Source organism: Triplophysa rosa, linkage group LG21 (genome assembly GCF_024868665.1).
Source record: "Triplophysa rosa linkage group LG21, Trosa_1v2, whole genome shotgun sequence".
Taxonomy (NCBI): domain Eukaryota; kingdom Metazoa; phylum Chordata; class Actinopteri; order Cypriniformes; family Nemacheilidae; genus Triplophysa; species Triplophysa rosa.
The window spans coordinates 8,535,237-8,555,548 of NC_079910.1; the positions used below are offsets into that span (position 1 = coordinate 8,535,237).

At 39.5% G+C, this 20,312-nt stretch overlaps 1 protein-coding gene across 13 annotated transcripts in view; it reads left to right on the plus strand.

The window, feature by feature from the left end:
• The window catches only part of hspg2 (heparan sulfate proteoglycan 2), a 92,984-nt gene that overhangs the window by 47,226 nt on the left and 25,446 nt on the right, over nucleotides 1–20,312 (plus strand). For 8 of the 13 annotated variants that reach the window (XM_057319244.1, XM_057319235.1, XM_057319238.1 and 5 more), the window contains exons 23-52: nucleotides 74–247; nucleotides 340–519; nucleotides 787–905; nucleotides 1,413–1,524; nucleotides 1,766–1,876; nucleotides 2,055–2,179; nucleotides 2,335–2,412; nucleotides 6,501–6,568; nucleotides 6,709–6,773; nucleotides 6,885–7,025; nucleotides 7,111–7,302; nucleotides 7,668–7,703; nucleotides 8,985–9,224; nucleotides 9,377–9,439; nucleotides 9,888–9,971; nucleotides 10,252–10,344; nucleotides 10,429–10,518; nucleotides 10,604–10,834; nucleotides 10,923–11,036; nucleotides 11,123–11,250; nucleotides 12,036–12,122; nucleotides 12,213–12,265; nucleotides 12,761–12,925; nucleotides 13,758–13,868; nucleotides 13,947–14,047; nucleotides 14,177–14,357; nucleotides 17,722–17,781; nucleotides 19,111–19,233; nucleotides 19,832–19,984; nucleotides 20,082–20,236. In XM_057319244.1, coding sequence (XP_057175227.1) covers nucleotides 74–247; nucleotides 340–519; nucleotides 787–905; nucleotides 1,413–1,524; nucleotides 1,766–1,876; nucleotides 2,055–2,179; nucleotides 2,335–2,412; nucleotides 6,501–6,568; nucleotides 6,709–6,773; nucleotides 6,885–7,025; nucleotides 7,111–7,302; nucleotides 7,668–7,703; nucleotides 8,985–9,224; nucleotides 9,377–9,439; nucleotides 9,888–9,971; nucleotides 10,252–10,344; nucleotides 10,429–10,518; nucleotides 10,604–10,834; nucleotides 10,923–11,036; nucleotides 11,123–11,250; nucleotides 12,036–12,122; nucleotides 12,213–12,265; nucleotides 12,761–12,925; nucleotides 13,758–13,868; nucleotides 13,947–14,047; nucleotides 14,177–14,357; nucleotides 17,722–17,781; nucleotides 19,111–19,233; nucleotides 19,832–19,984; nucleotides 20,082–20,236 — 3,633 coding nt within the window. The remainder of the gene's footprint in view (nucleotides 1–73; nucleotides 248–339; nucleotides 520–786; nucleotides 906–1,412; nucleotides 1,525–1,765; nucleotides 1,877–2,054; nucleotides 2,180–2,334; nucleotides 2,413–6,500; nucleotides 6,569–6,708; nucleotides 6,774–6,884; nucleotides 7,026–7,110; nucleotides 7,303–7,667; nucleotides 7,704–8,984; nucleotides 9,225–9,376; nucleotides 9,440–9,887; nucleotides 9,972–10,251; nucleotides 10,345–10,428; nucleotides 10,519–10,603; nucleotides 10,835–10,922; nucleotides 11,037–11,122; nucleotides 11,251–12,035; nucleotides 12,123–12,212; nucleotides 12,266–12,760; nucleotides 12,926–13,757; nucleotides 13,869–13,946; nucleotides 14,048–14,176; nucleotides 14,358–17,721; nucleotides 17,782–19,110; nucleotides 19,234–19,831; nucleotides 19,985–20,081; nucleotides 20,237–20,312) is intronic. The other 5 variants (XM_057319247.1, XM_057319248.1, XM_057319245.1 and 2 more) reach the window with 4 other exon arrangements.

Sequence of the window (20,312 nt, forward strand, 5' to 3'; positions counted from 1 at the left end):
ATAGATGTTCATCTCTCTGAATGTTTTACTCTTTGTTTATACACGTGTTTTATCTCTGTTGCTTGTCTTGAAGGTACGAGGTGGTGTCAATGGACAACTCTTCACTCTTTCGAATGCTGCCAACACCAGGACCATCTCTGAGGGCATTATTCAGAGAGCCAGCACGGAGATCGTCTACAGATCCTTCTCCAGTATTCCCAATGATATCTACTACTGGGTCCTGCCTGAGAACTTCGGAGGGGACAAGGTAAGAACATCACATGCGATGATTAGTAATAAAAACCGTGATGATCTTCTCTGTTAGCCACATGTTTCAAAAACATGTGTTTCTGTGTTAAGGTTACAGCATATGGAGGAGAGCTGCAGTACCAGCTGCGTTTTGAGCTGCAGCCACGCTCGCTGGTCATTGAGGGACAGTCAGATGTGGTTCTTCAAGGCAGCGGCATTTTTCTGGAGTATTACTCTCAGATCAAACCACTTCCTAGAGTCCCTACCACCATGACTGTGTCTTTCAGAGAGGTATTTCGCCTTGTGTATTTTTAACCTTCCCTTTTTGGGAGCGATACAGAGCATAACTTTAGTATAAATGTCAGATACAAGTTACCGATTTCTTTTTGAAGATGTAGTTAAAGGGATAGTTCACCCAAAAATGAAACTTTACTCATCATTTACTCATCGTCCCGTCAATCCAAATCTGTATAACTTTCTTCTGCAGATCACGAAAGCAGGTGTTTTAAAGAATGTTGGTGTGTTATTCTGCTGGACTCATTGCCTTTATTCCCACAGTCTGCGTGGAGACGGTCTGATGGCCTGCCTTGTACTCGAGAGCACCTGCTGATGGCCCTGGCTGATATCAGTGTGTTCATGATCAGAGCCACTTATGGAGACAACATGGCTGAGAGCAGGTACTCATGATTCCTTTTCATATTCCTTTAACTTTCACCTATTAAAGATCCATCTAGTGGTGAGGTTGCGAATTGCAACCAACGGCTCACTCCACCCCTCCCTTTCGAAGCACTATGGTGGCTGACACGGGGCTAAGATGTCATCATGTGTTCGCTTCTTTGCCGAAGGAGATAATGTGTTTTCGAAACGCGCTCCGTAGTGCAGTTTGTCCGTTTAGGTCTACTGTAGAAACAACATGGCGAATTCCATGCAAGGGGACCCGTGATGTTTGTAATTAGAAATAGCTCATTCTAAGGTAATAAAAATGTAACACGTCATTATCTAGGTCTTTATACACCTTTAAAGACATAGTTATGTGTATTATATTGCATTTCTATCAATAGATCCTGCAAAAATTACACACTGGACCTTTAAATCCTTTATAATAACCCTCCGAGTGACATCACACATTGATTTTTGTAAACAGCAAGGTCATTTTTGTTTGGTTTCTTATCTCTCTCGTTTAGTATCTCCAATATTCAGATGGACATTGCAGTGCCTCATTCAACAGGAAGTGAGACAGCGCTGGAAGTGGAGGAGTGCGCCTGTCCTCAGGGCTACACAGGACCTTCCTGCCAGGTAAAATACATTATAGCTTAGTTTAAACTGTACTTTACTGTACTGTAGTATATGTATTACGTTGTATATATCATATTAATAGTTGAAGTTCTGAACTATTACCCATTGTTCTTGGCCACATTTTTCGCCCCAGGATTCCCCATCTTTACTTTGAGTTTGTTTTAAAGCCAAAGGTTTCCGTATAAGGTTTAGTATACACACCTATGAACCCAGTCACCTCTGACTCACCCATTGTTTGCAGGACTGTGAGGTCGGCTACACCCGAACACCTGGGCTTTATCTTGGCACCTGTCAGAAGTGTGACTGCAATGGACATGCCAGCGGCTGTGACTTAGAGACTGGAGAATGTCTTGTGAGTAACTCCTTTCCATTACAGTTGCTTTGCCTCCTGTGTGATGGAAGTTTTCAAACGTTCTTACTTTTTGAAATGCGCAGCAGTGTTTGTATGCAGCCCGTTTGTTTTGTCGTAGCTGTTCCTGGAGGATTTGTTTTGGACATCTGGAGTGCTTCATTTTGTCTATGTGTTTTAGAATTGCCTACATAACACTGATGGGCGTCATTGTGAAAATTGCTGTCCTGGGTTTTATGGAAATCCCAAGAGCAGTGATGCACAGGCATGTAGACCCTGTCCTTGTCTGGGACAAGCTGATAATCAGTGAGTTTGTCTTCTTTGCTATCTATATTGAATACTTTTTTGTGTTTCAGAGGAAAACTCTTGAACACTTGATATGATTAAAGAAAGCATGCTTGGGGGAACTATGCCTTTCAGGCAATAATCCATTAATCCAAGTTTATACTGTCATTCCGCAGAAGAACTTGTTTCGTGGATACGGATGGACAGCCCACATGTGAATGTCCCACTGTGTACACTGGCAGACGCTGTGAGAGGTAAGTGTGTATCCTCGGTTAGGGTCTATCAAAGAGGGTATACCTACTGTTTGGTAGATATGCGGGGCTTGCCAAACCGGTGACGTAGGTGATCGGCAACTGCTTTTCTGCTGCCAGAAAGCATGTGTCTGTTGCATTGCATTATTTCTTCAACTGTTTGTGATTGGATGGTCTTTGTCTGGCGGTATGGGTGACGCACGTCTTCAATCAGTCCCGCCCATACCATTTTGAGAAATGTCTGTCCAAAGTGTCTCTCTTGCGGTCATTTTTTTAGTGGAAGCTGTGGTGCTTGTTACATTCATATGTGGTACTTTAAAAAGCTGTGTGACATGTAAAATGAACGTTTTACCTCTGTTGATCTACTCTGTGAGTGAGGTTTTGAAGGCTGAGAAGGATTATTGAAGTTTTTAATATTGCATATTGTAAACTTGAATTGCTTTAGTGCTTCTTTGGTACGTTTGAGCAACTTTCTTTTTCTTTGCTGTTTAAACATTTGCGGGTGTCTAGGATTGTTTATGTCTGCCATACTGAGGCATAAACAAGTTGGTGAATGACATAGATTTGCTCAGCGCACAAAGGCTTTTGGGTGTCCGGGTAAACAACAACAATAGTGAAGTATTTTCTTAATGAAATAGTACCAACAAATCATGTTTCACAATGGCTCTCAGTTTCACGGGCTGCGGAGACTTCTTCCTCGAAGATGCTTTCCTCCCTCCTACATGTGATGATGTTTTCTACCCTAACCCTGAAAAAGTGCTGAATGTAACTGACCAAGATGCTAAGGAAAACCATGAAAGCAAAGAATATGGCTTAATGGCAACCACACATTCAAGAACTACAAGATCTTTGTCGACCACCACACACGGCATGAGCCATCACATGAGTCCTGAGGCACAACAGCGTAGCTTTCAACTGCTCTTGAGGACAAACCTGAATCTATTTAACCAGCGCTTGAGTATGCTTGAGAGCAACACGCTGGATATGAAGGAGAGCCTTGAGAGCATGAAGCAACAGCACAGAACCTTCATTTCTCAGATGAAGACGAGAGTTTTATCTCCAGCTGACAGGACAGACAGAGTCAATGAGTTGGCCAAGAAATACACAAACATTGAAACAAGATTCAGTAAGCTGGAGCATAAACTTGAGATATTAATCGACGGCTTTACTGCACTGGCTCAGGAGATTGACAAAGTAAAGCGTGAACGGCGCATTTCACTACCACAGCAACATCATAAAAAAGCTTCTGGGATTGCACCCACCATGATTCCAGCCTTGACTACATCTCGGGAGAAAAACACGTCCTCCGGCAGACCTCAGCGGAGGACGGTAAGCCCCAAAACTTTTCCTGCACCTCATACTAACTCCACATTGAAAGAAGATTCCCAAAGCATCCGAAATTCAAGCAAGCAAGCAAAGTCCTCAAGTAAAAGAATCCAACCAAACCAAGAGATCAAATTGAGACGTAAAGACATTGTGGCGACTTCAAAGACAGATAATAAACAACATAACAAATCTCTCAAGAGAGCAACGATTACTAAAAACAACCATTCCATGACCTCTGACTCCTGGAATGAAAGTTTTACAACATCAAACGGTTCAAATGAAACACATCACAGTCAACAGAAAGGAAGAAAGGCATCAGCTAGAGTTCCTCTTGTGTTACAAAATAACAAAGAAATGGAAGCATCTGAAAAACAGCAGGATAGTGATGCAAAAGAACATAGTATGTCTACAGAAGCGCAGAAATCTGGAATAGCGGCAAAGAAACATCAGAGGCTACATTCAGTCACAAGGATGCAAGCGAATAAAACATCAGAAACTAAATTTCAGATTTCTCCTCCAGCTCATGCAAAGATTCCTCAAATGAAGGCATCAGTGGAATCTTCCAAACCACAAGTTCATATTCCTATAAAGAACTCATACAAGCCTAAAGGACTAGTTACAATGCCTTCCAAACACAACGCAAGTATATTGGTAACCAGGATGCCCTCTCTTAGTGTTCGAACAAAGAGGATAAACCCAAACAAGACTAGAGCCTCTGGAACCAACCTGTCAGACCTTCCTTCTCATGAAGATGGAGGAACCGCTAGAGAACCCAACCAACCCGAGAAAGAGTTTGCCTACACAACTGCTTCTAGTAAACCTGCTAACAACACTAACGTACAGTCTCCTAAACCTAAAGGAAAAATAACCACTCGACGAAAATCAGCTCAGAGAAAGAGCTTTAAATCCTTTAACATTTTAGACATCTTCATGCAAAACAACAAGGGACAAAAAAGGCCCAGAATAAAACAAGATGGATACCTTCATATTGTTGTTGGAAGGCTTGCCATTCCTGTCAAAATCCTTCCTGACTATTAGATATTATATGGATTGTAGTAGCAGTTTACGTTACATTACATTAGGCATGTTTTTCCTTTTTAAACCCCCACAGGAACGACTTAACTTTATTAAATATCACTGTCCTTGGATGGTTGGCCATTCCCGTCAAAATCACTTTGGATAACTTGATATTATATGGATTATAGTACCAGTTTACATTACATTGGACCTGTTTTGTTCCTCTGAAGCCACAGGAGAATGGTGCAAAACATATTAACTGTTGTTGTTTCGTGCAAGTAAAGATGCTTTTTTGTGCAATGTTTTTTGAATACAATACATAATGTGCTGAAATAGTATTACATGTTCTCTTTTACCTTTTGGTAGAAATGGTTATGTACACAGCAGATTCATTGATTCTATTAATTCCCATGCTTTTTTTTAGTTTGTGTGGAAAATAATAATGAGGTTGTGTCATTTTATGAATTTTGATCAAAATAATTTTGTTAACTAATAACATTTGCATTAGATATGCACTGATAAATCGGTCAATAATCGGCATCGGTCGATTAGAGCAATTTTTACACTATTGGCTATCGGCCAATAGTTTAAAAACAGCCAATGATCAGGGCCGATATCAAAAGTGGACAGAAAAATGCAATGAATTTGTGCTCAGTATAAAGAAAATGTTAAGAAACATTACAAGTTTAATGTTCAAAATTAATAGTCATTAAAAGAATTAATAACATTCAGAAAGTTATAAATAAATATTAATTTAATCTTCAGAATCGGAATCGGCAGGTATCACTCTGAATAATCGGTATTGGTGGAGAAATTTAGGATCAGGGCATCTCTAATTTACATATTCATTCTGCCATTGTTCAAGAAACAAATAGTCAGCAAACAGGTGTTTGTGCATTTAAAAATTACACACAGAATGTGTTTTTACTTTAATTTTTTATGTTAAATTTTGCTTTATTGTTTTTTGCTCACTTTTAATATTTTATATATGAAACATTGTGTCATAGATATCTGTAGGGTTTACAAGTGATGGTGCTAAAATGTCAACTTTATTTGTGCGTTAATCTTCATTTATCTCTGTTATCTGCTCCTATTGGCTTGTTAAGTTGGATTTTTTTGTTCTTTTTCTTACTCTAAATTGTGCTGTGAGTTGACCGGATAAAGTACTTAAAAAACAAAGAGTAAAGGTTACTTTTATATTGATATTCTGTCATAGCCATTCATAAGATTTAGTTTGAACTACTGTACCTTGACGCCTCCGCTTATCAGGTAAGACTTTCAACAAGTTCCTCAGCTTCCACAAGCTTGGAGATAAGGTGGTTTCACTAATTTGGGTATTATGAGGAAACATTTGGGTTGTGTTTGTTTTTTGTCTTTGTTCAATAAAAGTTCAGCAAGCAAGCTTTCTAAGAGAGGTAGACTCATCATCTTTTTGGACTGCTTGTGCATCTGTTGTCTGAGTTTAGTAAGACAATGCTATACAATTTTTTATTGTACCCTGCCAAAGTTTATACTTTATATTGAGAGCTTTTGGTATGGATGTAAAACCAAGTTTCTATAGGTAAAAAGTAATATTTGCCTCTCTAAAGAATGGTTAGACACTTTATAGATGCATTACTCATATTCTCAAGGAGCTATTGCTCACAGACAAGCTGTAATGTTTATGGCAGGCCCCGTCACGATGCCTAGTATCTGTTATTTTTTTAAAAGCCCAACATTTTGAAATTCTAAGGTGTCTGTTTTTTTAGATGTGCTACCGGATATATTGGCAATCCTCAGCTTGGACAAAGATGTACTCTGAGCAACAATAACGGGGGTGAGATTGACAACATAACCAACCAAAATAATATTCTTAAAATGAACTGAAGTTTAAATAAAAGAACAGATTACCCCACATTCCTCACCATGTTACCAATATTTTATACCTTTAATGTTTATTAAACTGAATGTTTGTAGATTGCTACCGCTGCGACCAAAGTGGTAGTGAGGGATGTAGTTCAACAGGAGTCTGTCGTTGCAAGGTAAGCGAAAACGTTTTAAAGGGAAAGTTCACCCCAGAAAAGGATTCACATATTTTTTTTGATTCGTGGTTTGTTATATTTATGGTATAATGTCTTTTTTTTTATTCTCAGATGAATGTTGAAGGGTCAACCTGTTCCATCTGCAAACAAGGGACGTTCCACCTCAGTCCTTCCAACAAAGATGGCTGTCTGTCCTGCTTCTGTATGGGCGTCACGCAGCAGTGTTCCAGCTCCAATCACTATAGAGACTTGGTCGGTTTTAGCCCTGCTCAGATTTGAATATTTTCTCTAGTCATGTTTTGTGTAAGCGTATGTTAATATTCTTTTTTGCCTCTAGGTATCCACCACGTTCACACCAGGAAGCTATCAAGGCTTCGCTCTTGTGAATCGCCAGCGCACGAACCGCATTGACAGTGGCTTCTCTGTCGAGCTTTCCACAGAGGGAACACAGCTGTCTTACACAAACTTCAACTACCTTGGACAGGAGCCTCACTACTGGCAGTTACCCAACCACTATCAGGGAGATAAGGTGGAGTTTGGCAGAGTTAAATACTTTATCTCTATAAAACCATGTGTCTGTTTGTCTACATGCTATCGTGAAGTATATCTTCCTCTCTGCTCTCAGTACTTTGCTACTCTGCTCTTTCTGCAAGTAAACCCTGCTGGGACTTTGCTCTCAGAATGTACTTGAAGTAGTCAGAACAGCTTCTCTGCAGTTTAGATATGCAATATATCTATGCCTATCTAGTTGAATCAAAATCTCCAATAAGTGTGAACTACAGTAAGTTAATATAATTGTTAGTATTAGTATTTTAGTAGTTTTACTCAAATTTCTTGACATTTTGGATGTAATGCAGTTAGGTGTTACTGAATATACTCCATTGCTTTTTTTAGAAAGCTCACTCTGCTCGGATTAGACGGGCACAGAAGGTAATGCACGGGACTGCGCGTGCCATTTCTGCTGTGAACAATCGAGCGCTTGTGTTTATGGAGACGTCTCTGTCCCGTGTATTCATTTTTAAGGAAATGGCATGAAGATGGATTGTGTTGTGTCTTTTTAGAATGTTTAGGAACATTTTTTTCATGTTTTTGTTATGTTTTTAGTTTTTGTGTAGTTTGTGTTGCGGTGCGTTGCATTTTTTGCGCACGTTTTCAACTTGGAATGCATAATGGGAATTCTCTACGAAAGAATTGTGCCTGCTGATATTGTTATGACTTTATGATAGTAACCTGCTATACGTAGTAATGCAACATTAAATTGTCATTATTTGCCATTCACGCAGATTTGACCAGATTGGAGGAATAGACTAGGGTTACGTTTTGGTCTTAAATGTAGTCATAAAAAGAGAGAGAACCAGTTCAGCTCGATGTAGTTCAGTTGTTTACAGTTTGTTTTATATCAAGATTACAAAGACTTTGCTTTATTCACAAAATTAGAGCGAGTCTTCGTGGGTAGCGGAGCAGCAAAAAAAGGACTCCGCCATTTGGCAGTTAATGAGCAATATGAGTAAAGATGCCCCAAGATCCAAAAGAGCCATTAAGGTATTACTGTAGTTTTTCTTTGAATGTTAGTTCTCACCAATGGTTTAGTAAGTCACCCTAACAATATGATACGCTTCCATTTGACATAACTAATAGATACAGTTTCCATAGAAACAAACTATACTTACTATATAGAATTCATCTCAAAGCATAACATGTCTTTCATTCTCACATTTGAATAACCTGACTGCAGAAGACATTGAGCGGCTTAAATCAGAATGATGTTTCCATCACTGGTTTATGGTACAGTAGTTAGTGCTGGTAAAGCTGAGCGTTACCATGTTGAGAATAAAACACGTCGATCAAAAAATCACCAGCATCACATGAGTGGCATCCAAAAACTTTGAAAATAGCTGAAATGGCAGCAGATCTAAGGTCAACAGACATCCTTGACACGTTCAACAGATAAATGTCTCCGTGCATTTAAACTTCATATGTTTCCTGTTTAATGGTAACACACAGCATGTAAAATCCCTTTTGAGCCGAGTGAACACCTTGTGATGAGAGCATACGCTGTATCCCGACATTTCCTGAGCTCTTCCCAGCATGCATTCATTCATTTACTTGCTGCATGTCCCATTCTTTCCTTCCATGTCTTACCAGCCCTCTTTCTTTTTCGGTCTCCGAGTCATTTTACTTCCTTTCCATCCATTGTCTCGTTCTCACTAGCACCCCGCCGATGAAGCACGCAAACTTGATGATGAAATCTGGGCCATCATCTCAAATGTCTCCAACGGCCGATCTCCTTTTTTTCCCTCTTTATCCTCTCAAACACCCGGTGCCCAGAGCGCTCGGTCTGGGTCCAGCGTGCATGCCACTTCCTTCCATTCTGGTTTAACTTCCTCTTTAACAGACTCTGGGTCCCAGTCAGCTGACACAGACCAATCCTATCAGCCTGACTCATCTGAGGTACTGTATGCTCTCATGGGTGGTCCAACCTTAGCTTAACATTAGGTGGACACTAATTGACTGATAAACTCAGGTTACACAAGCAATGCTTTCTTGTATTCACGTTGAGCTCAGCTGTTTGATTTTGGTGTGGATGTTGGTCTTCTTGACAGGTGGAAAATGGAAAAAACACAGTTGGTACACTTAGAGGTCCACGACCTGGCCCTTCTAACAAGGTAGTGACTGCAGTCCACTTGAATCATGGGAATGTGAAAGCCATTTCTGAGAAAACCAAGCTGAAGTTTAACAGAGTCATAGTCGAGGTCACGTTGAACATTTATCTCGTGGTTTAATGTTCGACTATGTGAGTAAATACTATAGATTTACATTGTCTGGTTATCAGTATGAGACTGGAAAAGTATGCAAAGCCTTTTCAAGCATAAGTGACACAGGACAGCCACAATTGGTTCACTTTAGGTGTAGTTTAGATTAAACTTATATGTTTAGATGTTATAGATGGCGTATGATATAAATAGTGAACATGAATCCATTGACATTTCAGTATTTAGTCAGTGACTGACATGAACAAATTGAATTTCTCTGTTTCGTGCTTTGCGCACTACTTTGCTTATCTTCTACTTTTCTGTCTTTTATTCATTCTGTTTCCTTCTGCCTGTGCTCCAGTATGTTTTGGTCTACAATGGTTTCAGCTTGCATCAAGATGACGTGCTCTTCTGGAAGCTCCCAGAGCAGTTCAAAGAGGATAAGGTAAACACATGGATTGGTTCAGACCCGCCCATCGAGGCTGTCTGTTCCGCATTAGTCATGAGTCATTGCTCATGCTAAAAGTGAGATGGATGGCCAAGCCGAAACATGGCTCTTTCGTCTACACTAACATGATGTGTTTATCTGTAATCACAGTGCCAAGAGCGTTAATTACAGTGAATTCCTGATGGGGGAAGTGGTACTGTGGAATTATGGGTAGGGGTTGACATCTGAGCTGTTCATTATGTTTAATCATAATTGCATCTTCTTGATTCTTTTTAAGGTTGGTGCATATGGTGGAAAGCTGAAGTATACAATCTCCTATGTGCCAGGACCCCGAGGTTCTCCAATAGAGGATGCAGATGTTCAGATTATTGTAAGCATAACATTAGACCTAAACTAAGGTTTCGCACTATAAAAGAAAGATCTGGAGCACTTTTATAATTCTCTGATTCAATAGGGTAATGACATCACGCTGGTGGCACGGCAACCGTGGAGAAGAAGTCTGGGTGCCCGAGAGTCCAAACATTTTGAGATTATTTTCAGAGAGGTTAGAGCCTATTTTTGTTGAATTCAGAATGATGTCTTGCATAAATGATGTATTATAAAATGTCTTAATGTTTTCTGCTCTGTAGGAACACTGGCAGCGTCCAGATGGCATGCCTGCTACCAGAGAACACCTGATGATGGTGCTGGCCGACCTGGATGACATCTTGATCCGGGCTTCTTATCACACAGAGATGCGCTCATCCAGCATCTCTGGGGTTCGCATGGATATTGCCGTGCCAAATTACACAGGCCTTGCGCAGGCTTTGGAGGTGGAGCAGTGCCAGTGTCCTCCGGGTTACCGCGGTCTGTCGTGCCAGGTGCGGTCAGTTGCCTGCTTTTATGATGCGGTGTTGATGAATGTGTCTCACTTAAAGATATGTTGCTTTGGTCTTGCGTGTTCTTTAGGACTGTGCAGCCGGATACACTCGCACAGGAGGGGGCTTGTATCTGGGCCACTGCGAGCCGTGCGAATGTAATGGCCACTCTGACTCCTGTCAGCCGGAAAGTGGTATCTGCACGGTATGAGGATCTCTCATCATGCAGTCTGTTTTACTTCATATGGTGCACCACTGGATATTATTTTTTTGGGTTGTTTTTGATTATAGAACTGCCAACATAACACCAAAGGTGAGCTTTGTGAACAGTGTGCTGATGGCTTCTTTGGAGACCCCACTGCTGGAACCCCAGAAGACTGCCAACCCTGTGCCTGCCCTGGCACGGACCCTGACAATCAGTTAGTCTTGATACACACACATACACACTTTGGGTTTCCATTAAGGATGTAACAATATCAAAATCTCACTGTACGATAATACCTTGGTATAATATGATATTTATATATGATATTTATTACAATATTTAAATGACTAATGATGACTTGGAAACCTGCCATAAGCATCCACTTTTCTTTATCCTCTAATCATAACCGTTGCTTAGAGGTATGAGTTATAATAAAATAAAATCATTGCACCAGATGGACCTTGCCAAAGGTAACATCATCTATTATTTTTTCTAACATTCTCTATGTTAGGCCCGGACGACCTATCGTTTCATACAGTCATGTGACCACGATAATATTTGGACAATTTTACTATTGCGATAACACGATATCGATAATATTGTTGCATCCCTGGTTTCCATGTTTTATGGAGACTTTCCATAGACATAACAATATTTTTATACTGTACAAACTGTATGTTCTAAACCCTACCCGTAAAGCTAAACCTCCATATGAACCTTTCAGTATTATTACATTTTAAAATAAACATCATTTAGTGCGATTTATTAGCTGTTTTCCTCATGGGGGCCAAAAGATTGTCCCCGCAAGGTCAAAATATTACTGGTGAGACTATCTTTGTCAAATCACCTACAATTGCCAGATTGCAAATATATCTTTGGGGGGGAAAGGAATCTTCAAATAAAAAAATTGCTGCTAATTTCTTTATAGGTCTTCACTTACAAGAGGGCTGCTGTATGCACCTTAATGATGCTTGTTAATAAAGTGATGTTTATGTTCAGGTTCTCCCGCACCTGTGAGAGTCTTGGTAACGGCGGCTATCAGTGTACTGCCTGTCAGCCTGGTTACACTGGCCAGTACTGTGAACGGTACGCTTGCACTTCCTGAAAATCATAAATTAGATTTGATTATATTCTGTTGGGACCACAATTGTTTATGTGCCTGTTCTCTTTTCGAAGCTGTGCGCCTGGTTATGTCGGAAATCCACAAGCAAGAGTCCCATGCCGCAGTGGTAACTATTCATTCTAGGGCTGTTAAACGATTAATCGCATCCAGAATAAAAGTTTGTGTGAACATAATGTATGTCTGTGTACTGTGCATATTTATTTTGTATTTATAAACACACACGTAAACATACATGTATATATTTAGAAAATATATGAATGTTATATTTATATACAATTTAAAGGATATATAAACATTTATTGATTGTTATTTTTTTTCTTAAATATATACACATACTGTATTTACACATATGTTTTTATAAATACAAAATGTATATGCACAATGCACAACATAGATTGTGTAAACACAGACTTTTATTCTGGATCGCGATTAATCGAATTCATTCTTTATTTTTTAAGTAACCATGCAATCAAACTTTGTGGCTTTTAGTCCATGTGTATTAGCTGAACTTGGCAAACTGTGGACACGACATGTGTGATTACATCAATTCTATTGGACCGATTGTAATACAGTGTGTATTGGCTCGACTGTGTGTCATCAGCGGCTGCGTCTCTGGTGGTAAAGGTTTACCCTGAAAGGGTGCAGGTGGCTCAGGGAAACCCAGTGACTCTCAGGTGTCAAGTATCTGGATATCCACCACACCATTTCTACTGGTCGCTTGAGGATGGCCGTCCCATCTCCAGCACAGCAGAGAAACGCAGACAAGGTACTTCCCAGTCTCTCTAAAGCCCTATTCGCACGGGATTAGTATTATCTGGGGACCTCGTGTGATTTGGAAATTACCCCCCCACATCTGTATTTCATGTGGCGCATTCGCATTGGATAAGTGAAGCCTGTGATTTTACTCAAATTTACTGAATTATTTCCCGGATGTGATGGCAAGGCTTTGCGTATAGTTTGTATAGCCTATAGTTGTATGGTGTTTAATGATATATGACCGTACCTGTAAGCATTTGAGACCCGTGATGCCAGGACCACCATGATCGCGGGTCTCAAATGTTACAAGAGTTTCCATGATAAATAAACAAACGGGAGACTCCCGGCCAAAACGACAGTGTTGGCAGGTATGAATATGACCCAGCACCCGAAATAATATCAAAACACTTCAAAACAGCCTCCATTATTCGCAAACGGTGGATAAACCTTGAACAATGATATATGAGCCCGCCAAAACACAGAGATGCCGATTCGCACGGGGCTAATATTATCACAGGACCTCGGTGTTCGTCAAAATATGGTAGGTCATTTGTTTGGGAATTTTTGCTTTACAAATTACAGACATGGCCGATTTGCACGGGATTAAGATCACAGACAACCTCTGCAATTATTACAAATAACTAGAGGTCCCCAGGTAATACTAATCCCGTGCGAATAGGGCTTAAAACAACAGGTTGATCCCCTTGAGAACAAAAGTGAGGTGTAATGACTGTTCAGGTTTGCCTGTTGCAACGTGTTGTAGCCAATGAATGGGTTTTTGTAATGGCACATATGACAATGCGCGTTTTAATGATGGGAAACCTTTCCATCTAACCCCACAGGAGAGGAACTGCATTTCCCCAGCGTGCACCCTGGTGATGCTGGTGTTTACATCTGCACCTGCCGAGACCAGCACAGCACCAACAGGAGCAAAGCCGAGATCGTTGTTACAAGTAAGATCAGATTAAAACGCCTCTATTCATGTTGCATTTCTTGATCTTTATGCATCATTTCCCCACGTTACCCTTCAGCTTTGCCATCCAAGCCAATCGAGGTCTTTATCGAGGAACCGAAAACACAGAGCGTGACCGTGGGAGCCACAGTAAGCTTCATCTGCACAGCCAAAAGCAAGGTATAAACACGGCTGTCTGCTCACAGACATGATCTTATCCTCTCTGTTCTCCGTGTGGATATCAATATTAACCTTCAAGTGTAAATGGCTGTGAGTGGAAATATTCATGAGCGCGTTCTTCTCTCACAGCTGCCAGCGTACACCCTGGTTTGGACCCGCAGAGGCAACGGAAAGCTGCCTAACCGTGCCATGGATTTCAATGGAATCCTGACCATTCAGAATGTGCAGCCTGAGGACGCAGGCATCTATGTCTGCACAGGCTCCAATATGTTAGGCATGGACGAGGGCTCTGCCCTCCTGTATGTCCCAGGTTTGTGATTGGCTCCAGATACCTCTCAGCCCCACTGTCAGCCTTTAGTTTTTCAACCTGTCGCATACTGCACGACCTTTGCTTTCATGTTTCTTTTTTTTTTTTTTCTTGTCCGTTGTGGTATTTGTGCAAAATTCCTCTTATAGACGTTAGCATGGCTAACTCTTTCTTGTGTTAAATTTTTTGCGTTAATCACAAAAATTGTGCTTGCTAAGTTTCCTGCTTTGGGTTTTTCCTCTTACTCAAACAAACCTCAACATCTTCTCGCATTGCCGGTGTAAAACCTTTACACAAATGATACAGCTTGTGAATGGTCAATAAGAAAAGTGAAACTTAGATTTGTGAAATTTTAGTTTAATGTGCTCCAAGATTTTTTGGATCAAGTCTAATCCAGCACCTGAAATTTTTTTCCTCATAAAGAAAAACTATGATTAGATCTTTTTTTCATGCTCAAAGAGTGTTGTTAGCTGAAACCTAGAGCGATAATACAACTTTCAATCATTTTTGCATTAAAGGAAAATTGTTCTTCAGTGCTGATGGGTTAATAAATAAGACTCGCTGTGATGTTTAGTTTGTTATGTGACTCGCATATCAAAACTGTGGAGCTGTTGTTTACAAAGCAGACTTCTATAATGAAAACTAAGTGCGGTTATATTTAAAGGAATAGTTCACCCAAAAATGAAAATTCTGTTGTCATCACTTTTTTTCAACGGAACACAAAGATATTCTAAAGAAAGTTGGTAACCGAACAGGTCCGGCACCTATTCACTTCTATTGTTATGGACACAAAATCAATGCAAGTGAATGGGTGCCGTTTACCAACATTCTTCAAAATATCTTTTGTGTTCTGCAGAAAAAAGTCAAACAGGTTTGAAATGACAAGAGGATTACTAAATTATGACAAAAATTTCATTTTTGGGTGAACTATCCCTTTAAACGTTTGATATGTATGAACGTTTTCCTCAGAAGGTTATTTTACACCCACAATATTGCAAAATGCTGTAGCACTTACTAGATTCAGTCACCGTCTGTGTAAATAATTCCAAACAATTTTAAGATAAATTGTTTAATTTATGATGATTTATACAGACATATTCCTGTTTTGTTGAATATCATCTGATCAGTTTACTAACCTCCAGTCTCGTATGTTGTCTCAGTCATTGGTAGTAGTGAGTAAAGTTAGCTGGGTGTTATTATGGTGGCGGTTCTGTGGCTTTACTGTCGGTCTCTGGTGGCGTTATTTGTGTCTTGGTTCCGGGGCTTGTAGACTGTCATTCCTCTCCTGTGAGGTGGTCTTACGGGGATAGCGGTTGATGAGGTAGAGGGGTGTCATAAATACTGTGATTCGTCAGCCAAAAGGACTGCAGGCTCATCTCTTTCCTGACCCCAATATATGATTTTCACCTGTTTTATAATGGATTTTTTTAAATGGTGCTATCAACAGAGGAGTTTTTTCACTAATGTAAAATTGTTATTTTATCTAAAAGTATGAAACTGTAGGTGGTGTGAGATGTTATATAAAATATATGACATGTTTCAGCATTTCATTTGCAACCAGTGCATAACAAAGGCTTAAAATGCCTCAGTTACAGTATATTTAGTATAGATTTTCACATTTTTTGTATGGGTTTATTCCTGGATAGGCTTGTTAGAAATACATATTGTTTGTATTTGAAACATTTCAAAGACTGCATGATGTTGACAGTGATATGGAAGTAAGTTATGAGCAATAACTACATATTTATTTTGACAGTCTTTACAATTGCTGTAAAAGAATCTTTGGTTTACTTGTAGAACTACAAAGAGAATGATTTGTCTAAAATACATTGTACGGTTCACTTTAAGGCTGCATGTGTATGATCTAACAAACATTGGTTTCATATTTTTGTGTTTATGAAATTATTTTGTTCCTATCCAAACTAGGTTTTACTCTAGTTGTTCGATACGGTGCTTGTTTCTTTATAATCAAGTTTGTAGGTGTATTCAGTTATTTCATGAATTGAACCAATATTTAATTTTGTAAATGTTTGGTGCTGTATCTTAAGAAAGATTTTTTTATGTAATGATTTCGTTGTGTTTTATTCACCTAAACTGTGAACTGTATGTACAAATTATTCCTCAAATGATGAACGTATTAAAATGAGTAATAGTTCATCATTATTGCTCTATGGAATTATAACTGAATCTGAAATGTACCATTGAATGGAGTAAAATCTGGAGACTTAACAATCACAAGCTGTATTCAAAGAAAATGCAATATGTATGTTTATGCCAAAGTAAAGCTTTTACATGTGTGTTTTGATACTAACCTGCATGCCTGGATTCATCTGCGTGTGCTGTTCTTCCACACTTTTTAGTTTTATAAAGACTGGCTCACTCACAATGTTTTTAAATGTGCATTGATGTGTTTTTTTAATCCTCAATGTGGGAAGCTGTTGCTTGGCAGCAAAGCATCAGTTTATCCATCATTGACTATAATCTTACATGACGAGAAATGCAAATCTATGTCCTGGTGAATAATTGTAAGACTTGTTCGAGAAGTTACAATAGTGGCACAAATAAGCTTTATATTCTCTTAAGCTGTATATTTGAGTCATAAGTCCAGTAGTAGCAGGTAAACGGTTTTATAGCTTAATAAATAACTTCGTAAATAATTTAAAAGTCATTTAAGTACTTTCCTGTAATTTAATATGAATTTAGATTTAGATTTAGATTTTAGATTTATGAATGACATCATCCTCAGGCATTCTGAGAGACATTTTTAAAGCTGCCTGTTAAAACCCAAATTATCTCTTTAGTAACACTATATAAGCTTGTTGAAGCACGATTTAGTCTCGGTCCATAAATAATTTAGTCTCCACCTATGAAAGTAATCCAAAGTGCAGCATATTTTGGCAGAAGCACATACACATTAAAGGGATAGTTCACCCAAAAATGAAAATCTTCCATCGTTTACTTACCCTCTTGTCGTTTCAAACCTATATGGCTTTCTTTCTTCTGCGGAACACAAAAGAGGACATTTTAAAGAATGTTGGTAACCGAAAAACAGCGGTACCCATTGACTTCTATTGTACAGACACAAAACCAATGCAGGTCAACTGGTACCGCTGTTGTTTGGTTACCAACATTCTTCAAAATATCTTCTGTTGTGTTCTGCAGAAGAAAGGCATGCAGGTTTGAAATGACAAAAAGGTGACAGAGTAAATGATGACAGAATTTTCATTTGTGGGTGAACTATCCCTTTAAATGTTGTTGCACACCCGTTCTGGAGCTCCGAAGTCACGCTGACATATTTGAGGTCACCTGCTTTCAAAGAACCTTCTGGAGACTCATTTGACAGTATCTGCCTGTCCATCATCCACAGAGGCATCTCAGTCACAGATGTTTTACACAGCCTATGAGATGTTTGAAGGACATAGAAAGCGTAAGTCCGCATGGCTCTCTCTCTCTCAAGCATGCAACCATCATGCCCTGCATGCTTTTACCATCTCAAGTAATGCCCAGGTACCAAACTACAAGCACGATCACCTCAAGGGTACTATCACAAAAATGATGTTAAATCAACATTTGATTTTTTTAAACCATTCACATGTATCGAGATGTACAAATGAGCATTACTTGATCTGTTTGAGCTTTCATGGCCTATGGGTTCAAACACATAAGCCGCATGTTTGCACGTGTGGGGATTTCTCTTTGTTGCGTTTTGCAATGTATTTTGTATGATTTTTATTTTAGATTTTTGAAATATTACGATTTTTGGGGGGATTCAGACCAGTTCACTCAATCAGATTGTTAAAGAAATTGCTCTTTGTATATTGTCCTTTAAGACAATGTAGTTGTATTATACTTAGTCAGACGTAATGCCCAACAGACAGAAATCCCTTTATCAACTCAGCATTTTGCTTTTGATATAAAAGATTATGCAGAAGTACTGTATATCAGATTAAAAAAAAAACAACCACTGTACTTCAAACATCATACTATACTGTATATTGGTCATCAGTCATAAGTTTAATACCACATTACTGAGCTTAGCTTTCTCAACGTTTTGTGACATTGCATATCCAATGTAAGAACTATTTTATAAACTCTATTTGAATGTAGTTAAGAATTTAAACGATTGAAGAAAGAAAGAAATTCCACATGACACAGTGGCATCTCGTATACCAGGGCAGCTAACCGAAGACTCTTGAGTCATTAAGACACAAATCCAGCTTGCACAGGCCTGTAGCCGCCCTAGTTGCTGAAAGAAAGCTTTCTTCTGCTCCGTTGCTCTGGAATCCCTGCAAATAGAGGGCTCTATTTCCAGTCCAAGTTGGCACAGAGCTCAGTGAGGGCCTCACCCCGTCTGCCATTTCTCATCTGTGTCTTCTCTGCTCGGGCTGGCTGCCAACGGACATGACTTGAGTCATCGACAGCTTTGGCAGCCAGACACATGCTGTACACTGTCATGCCATTCACTTCATGAACATTCTCATCAACTGAACTTACAGCTATTTTTTTAGAATTAAGCTATTCTTTCCTTAGTAAGTTTGAGTTCATAAGACTGTAAATACCACAGACATACTGTGGAGAACACTTGAGAGAAGTCCGTGAATGAGAGATTCAATTCATTCAATCTGTTCTTGGCCTCTTTTGTGATCAAGAGAGGATGGGGACTATTCTGCTGCGAATAGGTCCTATTTGTGATAAGTGGCATTCCAGTTTGAAGTGCTCTTTTTTCTGGGATTAATGAGTTTTTACGTCACTGTAGCTGCTGAGGGGGTCCAGCCGGTGGCTTCGATCAATCCACCTGTGCTGACGGTTCATCAGGGTCAGCGGGCGGAGTTCCGCTGCACAGGAACTGGCAACCCCACCCCTGCTGTTGAATGGACAGGTGAGGCTGTAGACTTTACCTTGCAAATGTACCCTTGACAACGTAAATGTTTATTTTTATTTGTGGTTACCATGCCATGTCCTGGAACACTTTTTGTTGTTGTTTTTTATGCAACATTATAGAATATTATTAGAACACTTGATTCACCCCAAAATTAAAATCCATGCAAATAAAAAAATAGCCCTTTACTCGCCCTCTTGTCATTTCAAACCTGTATGCCTTTTTTTCTTCTGCAGAACACAAAATAATATACTTTGAAGAATGTTGGTAAACAAAAACCGTTGCTCCCCATTGACTTGACACTAATGGTTTTTGTTTACCTACATTCTTCAAAATATCTTCTTTTGTGTTCTGCAGAGGAAAGAAAGTCAAACTCAAAAATCGAACCTTTTCCAATCCTTAAAATCTGAATGTTATTATGACCAACAAGGATCTTGGACTGTGGTAAGATTGTGTTGCAAGGTCACATCTGACCAATCAGAATCAAATATTCTCGAGAATTTTGTTGATGAAGATGCGTTAAAGAGTATTCAAGCTGTTCCAACTATTCCATCAAATAACTTTTTAAATGATGTTTTATAATACACGATTTTCCCAGGAGGTCCAGGAAAGCGTATCAGCCCCAGAGCCGTCATTCGCAATGGACTTCTGACCATCCCATCTGTGGAGCGCTCTGATGAAGGAGAGTACATCTGCAAGGCTCTGAACACACATGGCGAACATACAGCTCGAGGAGTTCTTCATGTTCAAAGTACATGCCCGATCCAGAATTATTTCTTGATTAACAGTTACACGTTCCAGAAGCAGTGAGTGAGAGGTGTCTGCTTTAACTGCGTTTGATGTTTCAGGTACAAATCAAGCTAATGGTCTTCCACACGTGCAAGTGAGCCCCCCGAGTGTGGAAATTCATGAGGGGGAGACTTTAAGGTTGTACTGCAGGGCCGTTGGAATCCCCACACCTGGCCTCAAATGGAAGAAGAGAGGTGGTTCACTACCACCACAGGTGAGAAACTCAGTTCTATTGCTTTTTTATTTATCCTGTCACATTCAACACAATTACATTCTCAGTGGAGATTCAT